The following is a 20640-nucleotide window of genomic DNA, read 5'->3' as shown; positions in this document are numbered from 1 at the left end:
TTTGGACATTTTGTTGTTCCCAGATCATATATCCTTTGATTTTTTTACTTTTTTCTCTCTGTTGTGGTTTTGAGTAAAACTGCCGGATGGTGTGCTGTGAATTCTTCATAATGAACAGTGAAAACCTGTGTGAAAACTGTCGCTACATCATCAGGTTAAATTAGTCTGATACTTGTGATCAAATATCTGCAAAACTAATGACATTATGAGCAAGAAGGAAATGTTAGAATGCTGACTAAGGGGTGTTAGCTATGAACTCTAAGCATCACTGTGCTAAAGCCTCACAGAGCTGCTAAGAGTGGTTGTGGACTCTTCATCCTGTTAAATTTTCTTTTTTCTGAGATTAAATCTCCTCAATTCAAATGAAGTCAAGTTTCAATGCAGATTAGCTCCTATCAAGTCACAAACCCTTATTTTGGCGACTCAAGACCAAAACCGGGCCACAGGTTGAACTCTGAAAACTCCAGCTCTGATAATTTCACGACTCTTCTTCTCATTTTTCTCCTATCGCTTAATATTTTCTCTTCCTTCTCATCCTCTCATCTTCCTGACCTTCCCTGTCCTCCCCCCTCTCTCCCACTGCTCTCTCTCTTTTATCTCCTCTGATTTCCTGAGGTACTGGGGATATCGTCTTGCCACAGAGTCTGATGTTGTGCTGTCTCTTCTTGCACAGAGGAGCTGATCTCTCCCTTTAGACTCTGAGACTTGGATAATGTCCCTGTTAGTCTGCAGCATCTCTACTCTATCTCTCCCCTCTGCTGCCTGCAAACAACATACCCATTCGTCAAGTCGGACAAGTGGATGGAGGGAGGAGAAAGGGAAAAGATCAGTGAGTTGAAGATCAATAGGAAAGCCCTTGATCCTTCACTCATTCCTCCCACTGGACATCTCAACCGCTCACAGACAGCTCTCCCTCCCTTTGTTCGGCTCTCCTTGCTGAACATTGAGATGGATCCCGACCTTTTTTTTCATCCCTTAAAGATTTTACCTTAACTAAATAATACGTTGATAGTCTGATCAGTCTTCACACCAGTTGTATGATTCGAATATGAATAAGTCTTCTGGCTCAGGGTTAATTGAGGCAGCGATGGTTTTGCTGCTGAGCTGTACTTGTTTTGTTGTCTGATGTGACATCTGGTGGTGTCTTCTTGTAATACAACTTGGTAATCTGATGTGTTATTTCCCGCTCAAAGTGACCTAGTTGCACTATGGACTGCTGTCTGCTCTTTTCCTAGAGGGAGAAAAAAACCCAACCAACACAAACATCTCAGATCAATGCAGACAACCTATTGAAAAACCAAGGTCACCATGGAACAGCTTCTCTCACTTTTCCCCATCACCTTTTCCCCTTCTATTCTTGACTGAAATACTTTCTTCTACGTTTAACATTTGATCTTGAGAAAAAAAAACTACAAAAAGGTCACCATACTGTATGTAGAGTCTTTGCATGTCTAGAATATTAAATACCCTCATTTCCCCTCTGTTTTCATTCCAAACACTTTATTATAGATGTGTATTATGTATAACAACCAACATTTTCATTACAGATGCACTGCTGCACATCTCAGATATTTTAAAAGTGTAAAAATTCTGGCTGTAAATCATCAACATGACTTTACAAAGGCCCATGTCGAAGGCGGGATGCCGCACCACGCCCACATGTGATGTCCGTTGGTACGCTTTCACGCACTGCGCCACAACTGCGCAGCACCGCTGATCCTGAAAGCACTGTTCCGGGTTTTTACTGCGCAGCATCCACGCTAACATGATGCTATGATCTGCTGGGTGTCTGCTGCCTGCAAACCAGCACAGTGTTTGCGAAAGGAATGAATACATCCACATCAACACTGCAAAAAAAAAGAAAAAAAAGAAGTCTGGCTGCATGCGTTTGGATTTTGGAGACTGTTGTGAGCGCATCGAGCTAAGATGTTTTGAGTTGACAAAGAAGGGATTTTGCACTGAAATATGGACATACGATGTGAAGACATTGTTCAGCCACGAGGGCTCTGATGCCTGTTTGCGCTTTAACGAAACACCAGCAGCCGATGCGAGGATCATATTGCCCTTCAGGTGCTTTTACGCGCAGCCGCTGCACGCCGTGAACGAACAGAAAGTGTAAAGGAGTCTGATTACGCACAAGAGGATGGTGGCGGTGATGGCGAGCTGCGGGACGGCTTGTCACCTGGAAGATGGGTAAGTCTTGTTTTTATTGGTCCTATGAGGAAAACAAAGACATGTTTTTGTGCGCTGGTGTTTCGAACAGTGTGGACGGATGTATGCAGTGGATGCGGCGCTAAAAATTCGCTCTGCGTCCGCACAGGAAGTGGTGTCTTTTGTTGCTGTCGGTTATGGGCTCATCTATTTTGCACATTTTGGAGAAAAAACAAAACATCCGCGACCATTGCTTCCTCTGTAAAAGCACACATACAGCCTTTATAACTCAGCTTAGCGCCGAAGATACAAATGATCTCTTTGTTTGTGTGTCTCTGGGCTGCACGCTGCTGTGTTGTTACATTGTGGTGAGTCACACACTACCATGTACCATCATGCTGTTTGGAGAGAAAGTTGCTAGCGACAAGAGATCAAAAGCACCAAACGTCGTATACAAAACGTAGTTAATAAACAAAAAGTTAGAAAAGGTGCAGCGCAGGAGAGAGAAACAAAAAAAACCACATTTGTTTATTTAAATGTAACCTGACAGTGTGCCAACCTCAGATACACACAGGCAGTAAAATAGGCCATACCCTCCTGTTAACAGCTGGTTATGGTTGATAATACTATAAAAACACATGTTCCATGTGCGTCACAAGCTTCCTAAACAGGCAGTTTGTTAAACTCAGGACAGTCCTCATTTGTTTCATGTCAGCTTCTTTATTGTGTGTAAATGTTATTGTTATCAGTTGTATTGTGACCCACAGACAGGTGAGGTGATACTGATGACTCACTCTCCTCACTGTATTGTTTCCATGGCTTCATGCACCTGGTGACCCAGCCGGAAAAGTCCGCCAATGCAGCTCCAGCTTATTCAAATGTGCAGTAAAACTGGTAAAACTCCCACTTTTATTTGACAAGCAGTAGCAGGACAAAATTCGCTACATGACTTGAATAAATCGAGGCCTTGACCCACTGTAAACATAATCGAAAGCAGCAAGGCATTATTAATGAATGAATGCAGCACAAAGTCAACAGTTTTGTTTTTTTTTTGTTCCCTTGGTTATGGTTGCAGTCTAACTGACAGTTGTTTATCTCCAAACAGATGTCCCCTCTCTGCACTGTGTTTATAGAAAGTTGTAGTAAGTTTGAATAATGCCCCGGCGTTTATCTTTCAGCAGAGACAGACCGAACCCCCTCACAGATGATTCTGTTATCGCGCTTTGTAGGTGCAAGATAAAAAGACAAGTGAGAACAGAGAAAGTGTGGGAGTTGGTGCAAGGACTTTATTCACTGTCTGAAAACATTTGAACGATGAAAAGCAAACTTTGCTCTCAGGAAGGGGGGATTACCATGGCGACTAATGAGCCTTGGCATTGTTGTGGTGGGTCAGTTTGGCAGAGGTGCCATCGAGTTGACCTTGAAGGGGTGAAAACTGTGTTTCCTGCACAGATGTTTAAAAGCAAAGGAAACCACAGCTCCTTATCAGGATAAACAGACAGCAAATACAAGAAGACTATTTGATCTCACTTAGTAATCCAGGTTTCCTGATTCACCGTGTTGCTTTTGATCACACCGATCAACATTTTTACGTCTGAGTAAAACAGGAAAAGACATACTGTAGGTTGACCTACTTTTTCACACGAGCTGCTGGTGAACTTGTTCTTCTTGTGAGGTTGGCTCTGCTTTTTTGCCCCTGAAGGATCTCAGGCGTGTTGCCTCTTGTTGAATATCAGACTTTGTAAACAGGTTGCTCCAGTCCTCTGCTCAGACACAACATTTATAAAAATAGTAACTGCACTTGGAATTGACTCATTGCAATATTCATTTTTTATTTTACTTATGTCACAATATTCATTCATTACTCTATTCAGCTTTTATTTAATCGTAAGAGAAAGAAAACAATACCTGCATTAACATTAAACACACAAAAAGACAAAGTTAATCATTTAGTCAGTAAAAACAGCCGGCATCATTTAAGTTGTTTCAGTTAGGATCCACATTGAAAGGCAGTAATAAAGTGATGCAAAGAGGCCTTATAAATAAATAAAACCTAGTGTCTATTGTGGCGTACAGAAAGAGAGGGGCCAACTCATGCTTTTGCATAGAGTAATAAATCTTAATGCAGAGTAATAAACAGTGTCCAAGGCCATAGCAGTTGCCACTGATGCATGCATGTATAAAATATCACCACAGTCCAACACTGTTGGACTACAATGCAGTGGGAAACATGATCTATTACTGTTAAAAAAAACATTTTTGTTGTAATTTACCCATTACTTAGGACACATGATTTTTAAAAGTCAGCATCTCATCAATCCAGATTACTAAATATTTGTACCACATGACTCACAGTAGACATGAATAGATTGTCTCAAGCAATATTTGGGCTCTTTTGAAGATCATGTATTTAGTTTTATCAGCCTTAAGAATTAATTTATGCTCACTGAATGCAGCTTGTGTTGTCGGCATAAAGTTGTACACATGTGGACAAAATTGTTGGTACCCCTCAGTTAGTGAAAGAAAAACCCGCAATGGTCACAGAAATAATTTAAATCTGATAAAAGTAATAATAAATAAAAATTCTTTGAAAATTAACCGTGAAAATCCGACATTGCTTTTGAATCGTGGTTCAACATCCATCCATCCATCCATCCTCTATACACCGTTTTATCCTCACTAGGGTCGCGGGGGGTGCTGCAGCCTATCCCAGCTGACTCAGGCGAAGGCAGGGGACACCCTGGACAGGTCGCCAGTCTGTCACAGGGCTACATATACAGACAAACAGTCACACTCACATTCACACCTACGGGCAATTTAGAATAATCAATTAACCTCTTCATATTTTTGGATTGTGGGAGGAAGCCAGAGTACCCGGAGAAAGTGGTTCAACAGAATTATTTTAAAAAATAAACTCATGAAACAGGCCTGGACAAAAATGATGGTACCACTAGAAAAGACTGAAAATAATGTGACCGTAGGGACATGTTCAATCAAGGTGTGTCCTCTAATTAGCATCACAGGTGTCTACAAACTTGTAATCAGTCAGTTGGTCTATTTATAGGGTTACAGGTAGTCACTGTGCTGTTTGGTGACATGGTGTGTACCACACTAAACATGGACCAGAGGAAGCGAAGGAGAGAGTTGTCTCAGGAGATTAGAAAGAAAACTATAGACAAGCATGTTAAAGGTAAAGGCTATAGGACCATCTCCAAGCAGCTTGATGTTCCTGACTACAGTTGCACTTATTATTCAGACATTTAAGATCTGTGGGACTGTAGCCAACCTGACGTGGTCACAGGAGGAAAATTGATGACAAATTGAAGAGATGGATAATACGAATGGTAACAAAAGAGCCCAGAACAACCTCGAAAGACATTAAAGGTGAACTCCAAGGTCAAGGTACATCAGTGTCAGATGGCACCATTCGTTGTCGTTTGAGCCAAAGTGGACTTCATGTGAGACGACCAAAGAGGACACTATTGTTCAAAACAAATCATAAAATGCCAGACTTAAATTTGCCAAAATGCATGTTGACAAGCCACAAAGCTTCTGGGAGAATGTCCTATGGACAGATGAGACACAACTGGAGCTTTTTGGTAAGGCACATCAGCTCTATGTTCACAGATGCAAAAATGAAGCATATCAAGAAAAGAACAGTGTCCCGACTGTGAAACATAGAGGATACTCTGTTGTGTTCTGGGGCTGCTTTGCTGCATCTGGCACAGGGTGTCTTGAATCTGTGCAGGGTACAATGAAATCTCATGACTATTAAGGTATTCTAAAGAGAAATGTGCTGCCCAGTGTCAGAAAGCTTGGTCTCAGTCGCGGGTCATGGATCTTGCAACAGGATAATGACCCAAAACACACAGCTAAAAACAGCCAAGAATGGCTAAGAGGAATACATTGGACTGTTCTGAAATGGCCTTCTATGAGCCCTGATCTAAATCCTATTGCACATCTGTGGAAGGAGCTGAAACATGCCGTCTGGAGAAGGCACCCTTCAAACCTGAGACAACTGGAGCAGTCTGCTCATGAGGAGTGGAACAAAATACCTGCTGAGAGCTGCAGAAGTCTCACTGACAGTTACAAAAATCATTTGATTGCAGTGATTGTCTCAAAAGGTTGTGCAACAAAATATTAAGTGAAGGGTACCATCATTTTTGTCCAGGCCTGTTTCATGAGTTTATTTTTTAAAAATAATTCTGTTAAGCCATAGTTCAAAAGCAATGTCTCATTTTCATTGGTTAATTTTCAAATAATTTTTATTTATTATTACTTTTGTCAGATTCAAATGATTTCTGTGCCCATTGTGGGTTTTTCTTTTATTAACTGAGGGGTATCAACAATTTTGTCCATGTATGTACATTATAACCCTATACAAATGAGTGAAGGGCATCTATGTAAAGGTTAAACAGCGCAGGCCCCAGAATTGAGCCTTGTGGTACACCTTTTGCAACTTGAACAAATTCTGATTTAATGTTTCTGTGAGCCTCACACTGCTGTCTGTCAACAAGGTAATTCTGAAACCATTTAAAAGCAATTTTGCTGAAAAAAATACCAATGTCAGACAGCAAAATTTAGACTGATGCTTTGTGCCATGCAATGTCTTCTTTCATACTGTTTTAGATTAAACAAAAAAGAAAGTCACAAATTAATTTAAATAAACAATTCTGACACCTGAATTTTGTAAACTGATAACTCTATATGATCATTACAGCAAGATCTCAGTGAAAGCAGATACATAATAATTTTAAATAGTCCTTTTGATTAATGGGAAAAGCACCCATTCTTTCCATGGCTGGCTTCCTTTTCCATCGACACTCCTCTGAAAGTGGGCCAGAATGGAAGTTTGGTGTGACGGTGAATCTGTTGGATGATTTGATGTGTGACAAAATTGAGAAGCAGCCCGCACATTTCCTCATTTTCTTATTCGCATGAGTGTACATGTTCATTTTCAGAAGCAGAAGTGGTTTACTATTGGTGTAAGAGCCGACACTGCAGCTGCACAGTTTTAAGCACAGTCATTTTCAGCTTTAAGGTCGTGGTGAATTCTGTTTGATTTGTAGTTGTCTGAATGTTATCTCCTCTGCCCTACAGAGACGGAGATATCCCTGCACCTGAAAACAAAGGTAAACATGAGTCCATTTTTATTTCTTCCCTCTCCACACTATTAGCTGCATGCTCTTTCTCTTTGTCAGAGAGCACGTGCAGAGCTGGATGTATCTGTTGTTTATACAGCGATTTTACTGTACTAATGTTTGAAAAGAGTGCTCCCCCATCTTTCATTCCACACTACTTTCCTTTTCTTGCCTTTCTCTATATCTTCCCAGCTGTCTCACTTTGACACTGTGTGGCTCCCCTACTTTCCATATCCTTTGCATTAAAGGGCACCAAGATTTATGCACAGTCATATATTCACTTCTGCCCTCATGGGTTGGGCTTACATTAGCTTTTACAATACTCTACACCAGTACATAAAAATTCTATTCATGTTTTCAGAATTTATTTCCTGTATTTTTTTTCTAGTGACACTCCACATAGTTTTTTATTCTCAGGCCTCTGAGAATATATATATATATATATATATATATGCAACTCAGGGATCTCACTGTTCTATCCTGATAACAGTTACAACAAATGGAATCAGCATATGGGAGGACATACTGATTTGATATAATACAAGTGCTTTGTCCTTTTTCAATGGAAAATACCAAACTATTTTTGTGTGTTTATGCAACTAAAGATAGCTCAAACTAAATTGATTTCAAATTTTAGTGTATATCCTTCAGTGATGCCAAAGTATTTGGCCGATTTTAGGGAAGTATGTCTTAAATGGTTCGCATGATATCTAGACATTTTCTGTTGGATGGAAATGTGCACCCAAAAAAGTGTTACCGAGTAATTAAATCCAGCCAGTATATTAGTTAGCCGATTGACCTGTCACCAGTACTCTGATGTGAAAACTTTGTTATTGTACACATCATAATACAAAAAAAATTCTCCTAATGATTTAGACACACTGTCACCACACAGTTTGCCCAGCAGAGCAGCTCCAATTCCATTCTGTATAATTCTGCCAGCTGACCTGTCCAGGGTGTCCCCTGCCTTCGCCCGAGTCAGCTGAGATAGGCTCCAGCACCCCCTGTGACCCTAGTGAGGATAAAGCGGTGTATAGAGAATGGATAATTCTGCCAGCGCTGTCTGCAGCACATGTAGCAGAGCACAAGTCACAGCTGAGCAGCCAATGGCTGTGCTTGCACTCGGGAGAATTTGTCTCTAGCCACTGTGGCTAAAGTGCTAGAATTTTGTTTAGCCACATTTAGCCACACTTTTTCAGTATCTGTACTGCGGTGCGCGAAATTTTGAAAAAATTGAGTCCTTTTCCTGCATTCTGGTGCATTTTGAGGCCAAAAATTATGTTCAATATTGCTTCAGTTTATTTCAACATTTTAATTAAAAAAGTTACTCACACACAATTTGCATCTGGACTATTTTTATTTCTAAGTAATAAGAAATATGCACAACAATTACTGTAAAAAATGAATGTGTCAATCATGTCACTGTAACATAAAATACATACTCATTCAATACTTGTTAAGACTAGTAAGTACTGAATCTTACTTTCCTGACGAGATTCATGAAAAAATCTAATGAGATTCATCTAAACAAAAATATTATTTTTGCCATAGAATGGCTTTCTTCTAAAACTACAAAGTATCACTGGAAAGTGACAGTGTGCATCTATTAATGATGAAGCATTCGGGTCGTTCCGGTTTTGTGCAATTTTCACACTCCCTGGAAAAATCTGACTCCCCCTTCGTGTGAAGGCGCGCGACTTACATTTCACTCTGTGGCCACTTGACGGGTTTTCTGTTGTACATTTACTGTTTTTGCTGTTGTTTTCGGGTTAAATGGGATTAAGTACCAAACTGCAGACATGTTTTCCTGTTAAATATGATTAGGTGACATGTTTCTCCTTATCTTCTCATCCGTATGTGCGCACCCTAAATGGCATCGGGGGGAGATCCTACGCTACTCTCAGCTTCATTCCTATGAGGACATCAGGACAGGACAGGGTGTAATCGCTAACTATTGTTTTATCTAGTTATTTAAAATCAGACTCCCCTAAGAATGCTAGATATGGCATCAAAATATGTCTGGTATTTATGTATAAAGTCTTTAATATAAGTATGGTTCTTAAGTATAAAGTCATTTGTTATTGTTGTTATTTTTATTGGGCCAGTTAACAATATAATAGAATTGAAATTCTTTATTTATCCCACACCTGGGAAATTATTTGCTACAACAGCCAAAACACCAAATCACAACAAGTTTAAAAAAAACCTAGTAAATTACAGTCTGTAAGAACAGAATAATAAAATAAGGGGCTAAGTATGGCAGATTAAGAACAGAGAGACTATTTCAAAACTAGGACTTTACCAGAAATATGCAGGTTGAGTTAACTGTGCAGATTGTATGATATGAAATTAAATCTGGAGTCAGATTGTTCTGGGCCACTTAACAAAATCTGACTCCCCTACTACTCAGGAGTCAGATTTTGTTAAGCGGCCCAGAAAAATCTGACTCCCCCTACAACTTCTCTCCTGTGATGACTACATACTTGATACGTCACACAACACCAGCAGAGGTGCAGATGTTGTAGCTGAGAAAGTTTGGAGGTTGCCACTTCTTGCATTCCAAAAACAGTAGGGGATAAAACAAAGCTGCACCTTTCAGAGTGTCCTTTTATTGTGGGCAGTCTAAGGCACACCTGTGCACTAATCATGGTGGCTAATCAGCATCTTGATATGGCACACCTGTGAGGTGGGATGGATTATCTCAGCAAAGGAGAAGTGCTCACTATCACCGATTTAGACAGATTTGTGAACAATATTTGAGAGAAATGGTGATATTGTGTATGTGGAAAAAGTTTTAGATCTTTGAGTTCATCTCCTAAAAAATGGGAGCAAAAACAAAAGTGTTGCATTTCTATTTTTGTTGAGTGTAGAAGCAAACAGAAAGAGTAAAGTGATCACCACAACAGAAAAATAGAAAATATAGTGCAACTATGAACATAGAAAGACATACTAAGATGCAAAATGCATGAAGTGTCAAATGCTAACACTAGAAATATACGTAGAGTCTTATATGCGAATGTAAATCAAATTATCCAATTCATCAATATGGTTTTTTTTCACTCTATAAAAAGTGGTGTTGGTGTCCACCCCAGAAATACAACCCATCTGACAGTATGAAAAATTAATATTAATATTCAAAATTGAGTTTGAAAATGTGGGGAAAAAAATATTTCACATCGAAACTTCTGATGTCCACATTTTCAACATTTTTGGGAAATCCTTGAACATTTTTTGGTGGAAAAAAGAAATGTTAAAAATGTTCAACCAAAATCCATGATTGATTTTTATGTGAATGTTCTTAAAGACAATATTAGAAGTTTTACTGATATATATGTAATCACTTTAGATATTTTAGCATTTTTTGGGCAGATTTTTACTCATTTCTTCGTAAATATTTCCCAAAATTTTCTTGCCAAATTTGGGGATTTTTTTTTAAATTAAACTTTTAAGGAAAACTTTTAAGGAATTATTGGAATTGTCTTCCTGAAGGTTTTGCAAATTTTCCGAAATTTGGGGATTTTTTTTTTTTGGCTGAATTTTTGGATTTTTTTTAGACAAAGAAACAATATTTTTTGCTGCCTGTAAATCAGGACAACAGGAGGGTTAAAGATGCTTAAGAGGAAAATTGTTGGAGCTCTGTTTATTTGGTCAGAGGTTAAGTGGTCACAAGCCAAAAGCATCCCCTTTTTAGCCATGTTCTTGTATGATTTTTGACCAGCAGATGGCAGAGAACTACCATGAAAGTGATCCAAATCTTTGAAGCTGCACACTGCTCAGTGTTTGGCTGTGTGGTTGCACATTCGTGTGTGTATCTGTGACTGTGTTTGCTCTCCACCTTGTTTGTCAGTCTGATGAAAGGAAGCAGCAATGCCAGAGTGAAGAGGAGGGATGCCTGCTGGCTCAGCTGTGAGGCAGCAGAAGCAGAAACACTGAAAGAGATGGGCCATAAGAGGCAAATGAGGACAAGGAGAGAGGAGTGGTGAGAGAGAGAGAGAGAGAGAGGGAGGGAGAGTGCATAGAGGTGAAACAGACAGATTGAACGAAGTGGAGGAGAGAGATTGATGAGGGAGGCGCTGCGAGTAGAGCAGCGATGGCAGCATCTGCTTGTTAGTCTAAGATAAAACTCTGTGGGCCGGAGAGGATGGGCTCCATCCATTAGGCAGCCAGGCACTCAGCCAGATGGCCCGGTCCACGGACATCCACTGCTGCTGGGAAGAGAGGAGCAGCAGCTTCCCCGGACCCATCTCTATAAATGTGCCAGAATGTTAATGCATGGCACTTATTACAGGCTTCTTCACGGGGTGCAACAGTTCAGCTGCTGTGAGTGATACATATGTAAAAGCTGGTGGTATAATTCAGCTGCGCTCAGGGCTTTTTTGAAGACTAATATGGTCAAACATTAAAAAAAAAAAACCCACAGTACACAAACTTAGAAGTAAACTAAAACCAGAGGTATTTCTGGGGCTTCACCTGCATTAATTCTGTACTTCTTTTTCTGACACTTTGATGTACTTCACTTCAACCTATTATCGCTTTTCTTATCAAGGGGAAGTTTTCAAAAAGTGTAAGTGTTTGGTGTGATGACAAGCTGAACACCTAAAGTTTGGTCGAGGAAGAAACAGAATCTGAATATTTATGCTTTATTTCGCTTTAAAATTTTTTAGTTGTCATTCGTTTCTTATTTTACTGCAAAGTTTTGGTTCCTGTTCTGGTTCAATTAACACATGACTCTCTGAATAGGTTTACTCTTCCTGACACCTGTTGCTGGTTAATATGACAACCACAAAAATGGACTCATGATGTTGTCAGACCTTTTGAAAGTGGCTTAGTTCCCATAATGGTGATGATGCTATGGTTAACAACAAGTTAGAATGATATATTAATAGCTGTGACTAATAAGGTGGAAATTGCCAGGACCTTTTCTCATATTATGCACACTCACTTCAAAGCAATTACTAATTTCTTACAGATAACCTGACAGAAAGTGACAGTAGTTCAGGTAAGTGCACGTTTTCCCTTTATGGCATGAATCCCTTTTTACTCATCATTCACTGGAAATTCACTTGAAAGTTGTCTCACATTGCACATGTATTTATTGAACAGAGAACACAGGTACATCCACTGAGGAGAGCTCAGAGGAGGAAGAGGAGGAAGATGAGGAGTCTGGTGAGAGAAACACTGTGAAGTGCTCAGTCACATAACATATCTAAAAAAGAACAGTTTGACATTTTGGAAAGTACAGTGAGAAGAATAATGACACTCATGTTTCTCTGGCAAACATGAAGCAACAGCGAGCAAATAGTCGTTTTCTTTAGCTCAAAAATAGAAACAGACAAAGAGCTATTCTGGTTTTGTCTTGACCTGAAAAAAAATCTGTCTACCACCTCCTGTAATTCTCATGAATTCACATGTTATCTGCAGCTGGTTTAACTCCGTGAACCTCAGTCAGATTATTTGGATGAAATGTCATGATTTTAAGCTTAGATTTGGTGTCTTTTTCCAATTAAACTGCACCTCACACATAGTTAATTCAAGGATAGTTGGAAACCTGAAAATGTCATAATTTTTTTCTGTTTCTCCAGTTTATACTTTTTAGTCAGTGAGCTTTCCAGGTGCTACTAGGTGGATTTGGTTTTGACCTTTTCGACAGCCAGGCCTGCTGTTTCCCCTGCTTCTAGTCTTTGTGCTATGCTAACCAGCTGCCGGTTATTTCCAAACATGGTCTCAATCTTCCCACGTAACTCTCAGAAAGAATGCAAATAAGCAGCTGTAACAAAAAGTCAAACTAGTCCTATAATTGTTACCGTTTTTCACCTTCTCTTTTTTTTCTAAATTTTCAACCCTTAGCAGAAGTTGGTGCTGAGAAGGAAGAAGAGGAAGAAGGTAAGAATTATGCCCTATATCCAACTCAACACTTGGTTATGTGCCAGATTTAACACACCATGGACTGTTTTAATTGCTTTATTGCATTTATGTCCTTTGTTTTCTTTGCAGATAATGAAGAGGCCAACGCAGAGGAATCTGAACATGGTAAGAAACATCACTAAGCAAAATGTCTGTCAATGCCTGTGAATGCTCTGTTTATTTAAAACAAACTTGGTTGTTGTTTACATGCAGACAGCCACGTCTGCTTGTTGCAGCAGTCGCCATGGCTTTGGTGGTAACTCACAACCGCATCATCAAAATGTCCGACTCTGCTGGCTTTTTTGGAGCTCAATTTGACATATAATTGAGAACACCCCGCCCTCGCGCATGACCAAAAACCTGGCACACGATGTAGAGTTTGTTGAGGGCGTCTGCTGGAGGTTTAACACAGGATTTCAGTCACTATCATACTGTAAATTTTCATACTGGATCTGAATTATTTCAGAAGCAGTAGCTGGACCTGAAGCAGAGGCTTTGAATGGGAAAGGTAAGCAGATCGTAACTGATGCACTTCAGGGTGGTGAGGACGGTGTCACCTGTCTAGTAAACAACCTCCTGTTTGTTGTCATACATCCTGGCAGATGAGAGACACTTCAAATTATGCTGTGAAAAATGCAAAGCCGTCCAGCAGGTGAGCCCAGAACCCAGATGCTATCAGACAAAATGTGGTGAATCTAAATGTCTTGTGTGCCTCATGTTACTGTTGATAGTTGTATTCTCTGCGGATATTGTGGAGGACTTTGGATAATTCTTTCCTCAGTTGTTTATGTCTTTGCTTTGGTGCGTTTTCGGTGTTATAATTTCAACAACCTGTGTGTGCTTCTGACAGAGCCATGGCAATGAAATCGTCACCCCCAGGAGGATCTCCAGGGGACGATTCCAGTAAGTGTGACATTGTGTCTGTTAGGGCTGACCCAAATAGCAGTTTCTGGGCTCCGGATATTCGGGCCCGATTAATGACGAATATCTGAATATTCAGTCCGCTCCGTAACAACGGAAGGACGGATGGACAAATTCACGCAAAAAATTCACCAGCAGTCCAGACGGACGGATGGAAGGATGCACGCAGCACCTTCGTGATTGTGATTATATACAGCACTATTGACTCTGTGTGTGTTTTAGGGTGCAGCTGGAAGGAGAGGGCACGTATGAGTGTTCAGTCACCGGCCTGGTTTTTGAAGCATCCGAGCCAGTTCTGGTGCGATACTCGATCTTATCCTGGTCCAAGTTTGGTTCATTCCTGCGGGATTCCTGGAAGTTTGCCGGACCCATCTTCAACGTGGACACAGTCAACAAGGACGCGTCTGTGCTCAAGTCCATCCAGTTCCCTCACTCCGTCTGCCTAGCTCGTAAGAACATTAAGAATATGATTTTTAATTAAGATTCTGGCCTCCTGTGGTGACTATGCGGCCAATTAGACGTAGATCTGAACATTGCAGCAAAGATGTCACCTGGAGGCTGTAATAAATGCAATTAACAGTTTGATTTCACAGTTTCAAATAAAATATGACATTAGCACCTATTTCGCAAATGGATTTTAGTAATAAGATATGATCCGTAGTATCACAAAATTATGCCACACTTAAGAAATGGCCCAGTTTGAAGAGGTTTGGTGTGAAACATTACTTTCTGTTTTCTTTTATCTTGGCAAAGATCCAGAAAATGAGATGACATTCAGCGTCTTGCACATAAAGAACAACCGTCCACTCATTGAGCCGACGGTGGACCACTCAGGTAGCCATGTTAAGTGGAATGTGACGTCCCTGTCTCCAGTGGGTCCCATTATTCAGACCAGTCAGGGTTTGGAGCACCACGGGGTGGTTCTGGTCTACAAGCAGCTCGGCAATGACAACAACAACTACAGCTTCCACGTCTACCTGGCAACAAACAGCTCATCTGATATCAAGGTAAGTGCTGTTGAATACTGTATGCGGCTGATCGCTTTCGTTCTCGATTGTGTTCTGCTGTTTATTCGACAAGATTACACAAAAAAACTACAGAATTTCTTGAACCGTGGGAAAAACCCATTAAGTTTTGGTGTAGATTTGAATCACTTGGAGGAGGATGCACTCGCTAAGTGCTCTTTGAGTTGCTAAAAGGTCGTCCAAAGTATGAAAAATGGATCCATTTATTTAAAAAGAAAATCTTTAAATGAGCTTTTTTCTCCCTGTTTGACAGCCCAGTATCTGTCTCTGGTCTTAAAACACAGCTGTTGTGGAATTGTGATGAAATTTCTTCAAACCGTCTGTAGTTTCAGGATCCTGTTTTTATTTTCTATCAACACCTAGTCAGTGGATGCTCCTTTCGATCAGGCTCCTTAATCTGTTAAAGCTCGGGCAATTTTACATGCCAGTGTGGTGAGGGAAAAAGAACCTTGGCCTTTCTTGAAAGTTGCCACCACTATCTGTCCTCTCAGGACCCAGTATCTGTTCCTGTATAGCGATGATGGCAAACTATTACAGTTACAGTATTGGTTAAGCAAGTTTTGTTTCAGTGTCCGAGACCATAGACATGTTTATTAAATGCACATCGTCCATGTTTTTACAGACATGTCTTATGTATATGTAAGTAAATGTAAACTGTGCTATCCAAGTTTTCACAACCTCCTCATGATATTTGTTTGCCTGGAAAATCCAGACTGACTTTATTTATGTATTAATATAAATACAAATAAAGGCAGTCTGGCATTGTGATGACAGGAGACGATTTCAAAAAGGAGGGGCTAACGAATGCAGCTTGAACGAGAAAGAACCAATCAGCGTAACACGGATGTGACGCAAACAAATCGACCTTGTAGTCCATGTAGTCCAAACAACAATGGCATGCAGCCGAGAAAGCGTCGCGGTGAATGATTACTGCCGTTTTTGTCACAAAAATCTGCGAATACATGGGGTACTCTCAAGTACAGCACTTATTTTTGAAAAGGCAACGCAACAAAAGACTCCTTCCGAACGATTAGCGGTGTTAGGAATAACTTTAAATCGGAGCCAAACCAAGTCGGTGCGTATGTGTAAAAGTTGCTTAAATTTACTCACACGTTTGGAATGGGATTTTCCTCTGTACAAACAATGGCAAGAAGGCGAAAGTAACGAGCCATCCACTGCCTCCTCATCGTTGGAAACGTCAAGTGAAAAGAGGCAACAACTAACACCATCCAAAACGCCAAGAGACCACAAAAAGATTCGCTTTGGCCCCCCTCCTCCTCCTCCTCACGCTGAATCCAGGCGCTGAAGATGACGCAGCATTAACTCCCTCCTCCCGTGCTATGATTGGTCGTACCAAACTGTCCCGGGAGAGAAACGCGATTCAATTCGCCCAATACCAAACTGACTCTCCTGTATCTCCTAACATGGAGATAGGAGATTACATGGAGATTCAGTTTGGATTTTCCAAGCTAGATATATGTCTTTTGTGGTTAAATTTTTCCATTGTGACAGAAGCAAAAACAAAACAACCACAGCAAAAAAAACATTCATGAGATCAACATATGAATCTTCCTACATTTTTCAATCAAAAATTTCAACTACCTACTGGCTAAAACTCCAGCAAAAAACCTAATCTACAAAACAGTATGTGGAAAAATTGGGACAGAATTAAAGCCAAAATGTCACTTTCACTTTTTGTTCGTTTTAGTTGCTGCAGCTGCATTGACCTTATAGAATAAACCACAGATTTCCAGGCTTGTGTAATGCAACTCTCATGGGTATTAATGGCCTTATCAAACTGCCTGTGGTTTGTAGTAAAGTAAATATATTTTTTAGAATAGCTTTCATGTTAAGAACAGAATGTCAGTGGATGTAATCAGGATGGTTTGTGTATTACTGTTAGTGCATCATTTACGTCTGACCACCACATGACAGTAAAATGCTTTTTTTAACACTGCATTGCTGAAATCACTCAGGAAGTGTGTCTGTGGTTGTGATAACATGCAGGAAGGATGTTGCTGGTGAATAATCATACTACATTTATTGTAACCCAAACAGTTCCTAAAAATAGTAATTTTCCATATGAAGTGTTTTTTTTTCCATCAAAGTGTACACTTATGTTGCTTTGACCTTTGAGTGATTTGTTCTTTTCAGACACCCTCAGTTTAGTCATTGTCTGACACATTCTCTGCTTCGTTTTGTCTTCCTGCTGTCCTAATGTACACTAGGATATACGCAAACAGGTACAAGGGTACAAGAACCGCTACATCAAGATAGACAAGCCTCCCACGTGTAAACTGGATGAAGGGACGTATCGTCTCCTGAGCGAGCCAGAGGGAGAAATCAAACCTCAGGTGTGGCCCCTCACAAGAAATCATTTAGTTCAGAACTTGGGTTATTATCATCTTCACGACCATCCCTATACAAAGGTTTTACTTTTGCTTATTCACTGACCTCACGACTAAATTATATTCGTGTGTCTCTGTGCAGGACTTGAAATTCACCCTCGCAGTTACAAAGATGAAAGGCTACTTTGAAGCTTTCTTTGAGCAGGCTCCTCCTTTTAAATTATCTCTTATAGAGATTAACACTGAGGAGACTGTATGGTCGGCTACCATCAGAGAAGGTACCAGCGCCTTTGGCATCACTCTAAAGACACTCGTGTTGAGACGAAATACATAATTGTGATTTGGTTTCTGCTGCAGTGTCATTTATGTCCATCATCTGTTCTCTCAGGTGACTGCGTGAATCACCCAGAAAAGAAGCCAAGGAAAAGAACAAACAGTACGCCTCTTGTTTTTAATAAAATCCAGTTTTTCCATCACGTTTTCAGATTTTTCACGTTGATTCACGTCGTATATGTCTTTCTCATAGGCAGACAGAGGAGCAGCAGCCCTTCAGAAGAAGAAACAGCCTGTAAAAGACCTCGGTGGCAGGATGAGTCAGGTGAATTTCCACGTCTTTTACCAGCTCCAGATTTCAGAAGAACTCAACCTTGTTTTGCCCAAATCACACGGACACTCCCCGTCTGTTTGAAATTACAGTAAAATAAGTTGTGTTTGTTGTTTCTTTCTTCAGATGGAGTGAAAACAGTGACGACTCAGGGCCCGGACATGTCAGAGAAGCAGCTACTGCAGGTGGCCAAGCGGCTCGGGAAGGAGTGGAAGCAGGTGGCCATCTATCTAGACTTGAACTCTCGGGAACTGGACGACATCCAGGCAGCGGAGAAAGATGTGACCATGCAGAAGCTGAAGATGCTGGTGGAGTGGAAGAGCAGAAGGCGGCCGGGAGAAGCCACAGCGTACCACCTGTGGAAGAGTGTGGAGGACCTGGATGACTTACCAAATGAGGTTTATCAGACACTGCAAGGTAAAACACCGCAGACATGCACATAAAAAACGTCAAATATGTATGATGATAATAAATAGTCATAAACAGTAGGTCGAATGGTCAGTTTTTTTTGATGACTGATAAATAATACTACAGAAAAAACTTGTGATTGCGATTTTTCTGTAAACATCTCATGGTTACAGCTTTAGGAATTGGCCAGTCAGATCATATACGCTATTACATGATGTGAAATTGGTGGTGAAGCCTGAGTCAGAGCTGTATACTGTAGCGGCCATCTCCTGGAACTTAAACATTTTAGTCACAGATTCGCTCTTACCACATGTTACGGGAAGAATATTAAAAGTTCAAACTTACCAGATGATGCAGAGTCATTTAGAGAAGAGTTGGTTGCGAGCCAAGTGGAGTAGCTCATGCAGCTACAGTAGATGTATGCAGCGGCTCAGATATATTTTGTTTCTCTTGTGTTTGTTTCCAGATATGATGGACAATCGAACAGTTAAGTGAAAGGACTACTGCATATCTGTTGCTCCATCGTTGGGAAGATGCAAAGTTCTCAGGAATACAGCAAAGCAGAGGTGGCCTCTGGACTAAACACCAGCTCTTCCCTCAGTGTGTGTTTCTCCTTTGACTTTCCAGACATGAAACTGTTGAGTTTATCTTTTTGCATTTCATGTAATGAGCCATTGTCTTAACTTTGAATAGGCATTTCCCCCAAATTTATTCAGATGTGGTCCTTTGGTTCTGTAGAGAGCAGAATAGTCAGGCTGTACTGAAGCGTTGAATTCTTGTATATCTGGAATTTGATGCTCACCATCATCAGGTTTAAAAATGACCAGTCAGGATTTAGAGGTCATTGAGATGTTTAGTAGCTAATTATGTAGCCAGTAATAATAGTAGCTGTAGGTGCTGCAGTGTTTCAGCTGCAAAAACTGGGAAAAATCCAACCTGTGTATATCGTTTCACTTTGAATTGATATTTTTGTGGGGCTTTTTAAAAACAAATTAGGCATTACACCAGGCATGTGACTGTCCAAAGAGTTATGGACTGAATAATGGAAACATTTTGTGTCTTACATAGTTTTTTTTATATTTGTTTTTACAGTTGTGCACTATTCGTCCTGTACATATTGTTTTCTACCAACATTTTCAAACTTGTTTCTTATTTTTTTTAAATCTTTTTTATACCTATTTGTGTTTCATTTTATAACTATGACTATGTAAAGAAAAAAAAGTGGAGTTGCAAAAGGTGCAAAGTTGTGTTTATGTTGTTTAACTTGAAGTATGGAAAACTTCCTGCCCTCCTGTGACTGGAACGCACATCATGTTTTTGATAAGTATAAATCTTGTTTGTGTATTTCTGATGGTTACACTAGAAAAAACAACTCGCATTTGGATTCAGGGCTGTATTTGATTGTACTACCTGTGTAAGAGCAGCTGAAAACTGGACAACACATATATTTTTGATCTTTTCAAGGCTTATTTCACAATCTTACAACAACTAAGATTTGAAAAACAAGCTTCACCACAAGCTCCTTCAGTTACCAAATCTGAAATGAGACTGTTTTCAGAAATCTCAGTAAGCACTGTTTAGAAAAAGCTGCATGAATGGCATCAGGAATGTGGGTTGTTTTGGGTTCTTTCGTGTTGATTCTTTGCAGTAATTTTTACATTCAGGAAAAAAAGGAATTTACCACCAACAGTCCAGTCCATCCATGTGTTTCTATCAGGTCAGAATCCCTCCAAATACATTTGAAATCAAACAAACAAATGTCGACTGAATAAAACATCACAGTCTCCTTGATGTTTCTTTTCACTTCATTTCTCCAATATGTGTGTGTTATGTATAATTAAATATAATCAGATACAGTTTCAGTCAAAAAAATTGCTTCAGCATTGGATACCAAAAACCCTTTATTATAAATAACAATAAATAACACCATAGTCCATCAAATATAAATAAATAAATGCAATAAATAGATCTTAAATAAATAAATAAATTCACCCAAATATTAGATACATTCAGTGGCCAACATGGCCTCGTCTGCTAACCGTAGCAACAGTTTGACTGTCCGTCAGCTCTCACCTGAGTGAAGATGCTGGCGGACCTTCAGCTAGCTTATGCCTGAGCAGGATTTCTGTGTGAAGCAC

The 20640-nt window shown here is 40.0% G+C and overlaps 1 protein-coding gene across 2 annotated transcripts; it reads left to right on the top strand.

Moving 5' to 3' along the window:
- The first annotated feature begins 1751 nt into the window (after nucleotides 1–1751).
- si:dkeyp-97b10.3 (uncharacterized) lies at nucleotides 1752–20293 on the top strand. 2 transcript variants are annotated; one of them, XM_022216134.2, is made up of 17 exons: nucleotides 1752–2193; nucleotides 7252–7283; nucleotides 12262–12291; nucleotides 12396–12458; nucleotides 13143–13175; nucleotides 13287–13322; nucleotides 13663–13704; nucleotides 13799–13848; nucleotides 14047–14099; nucleotides 14340–14566; nucleotides 14871–15124; nucleotides 17371–17496; nucleotides 17633–17768; nucleotides 17879–17926; nucleotides 18017–18088; nucleotides 18221–18511; nucleotides 18969–20293. In XM_022216134.2, the coding sequence occupies exons 1-17, from the start codon at nucleotides 2144–2146 to the stop codon at nucleotides 18995–18997; spliced, it is 1572 nt and encodes a 523-aa protein (XP_022071826.1). In that variant the 5' UTR covers nucleotides 1752–2143; the 3' UTR covers nucleotides 18998–20293. The 2 variants fall into 2 exon arrangements, with proteins under 2 accessions (XP_022071826.1, XP_022071825.1); XM_022216133.2 differs by having other exon boundaries at nucleotides 13140–13175.
- Nucleotides 20294–20640: the final 347 nt, after the last annotated feature.

This window comes from Acanthochromis polyacanthus, chromosome 13, assembly GCF_021347895.1.
Source record: "Acanthochromis polyacanthus isolate Apoly-LR-REF ecotype Palm Island chromosome 13, KAUST_Apoly_ChrSc, whole genome shotgun sequence".
In the NCBI taxonomy this organism is placed as follows: Eukaryota; Metazoa; Chordata; class Actinopteri; family Pomacentridae; genus Acanthochromis; species Acanthochromis polyacanthus.
Note: the sequence above shows the minus strand (reverse complement) of the source record. Positions and strands in the feature narration are given on the sequence as shown.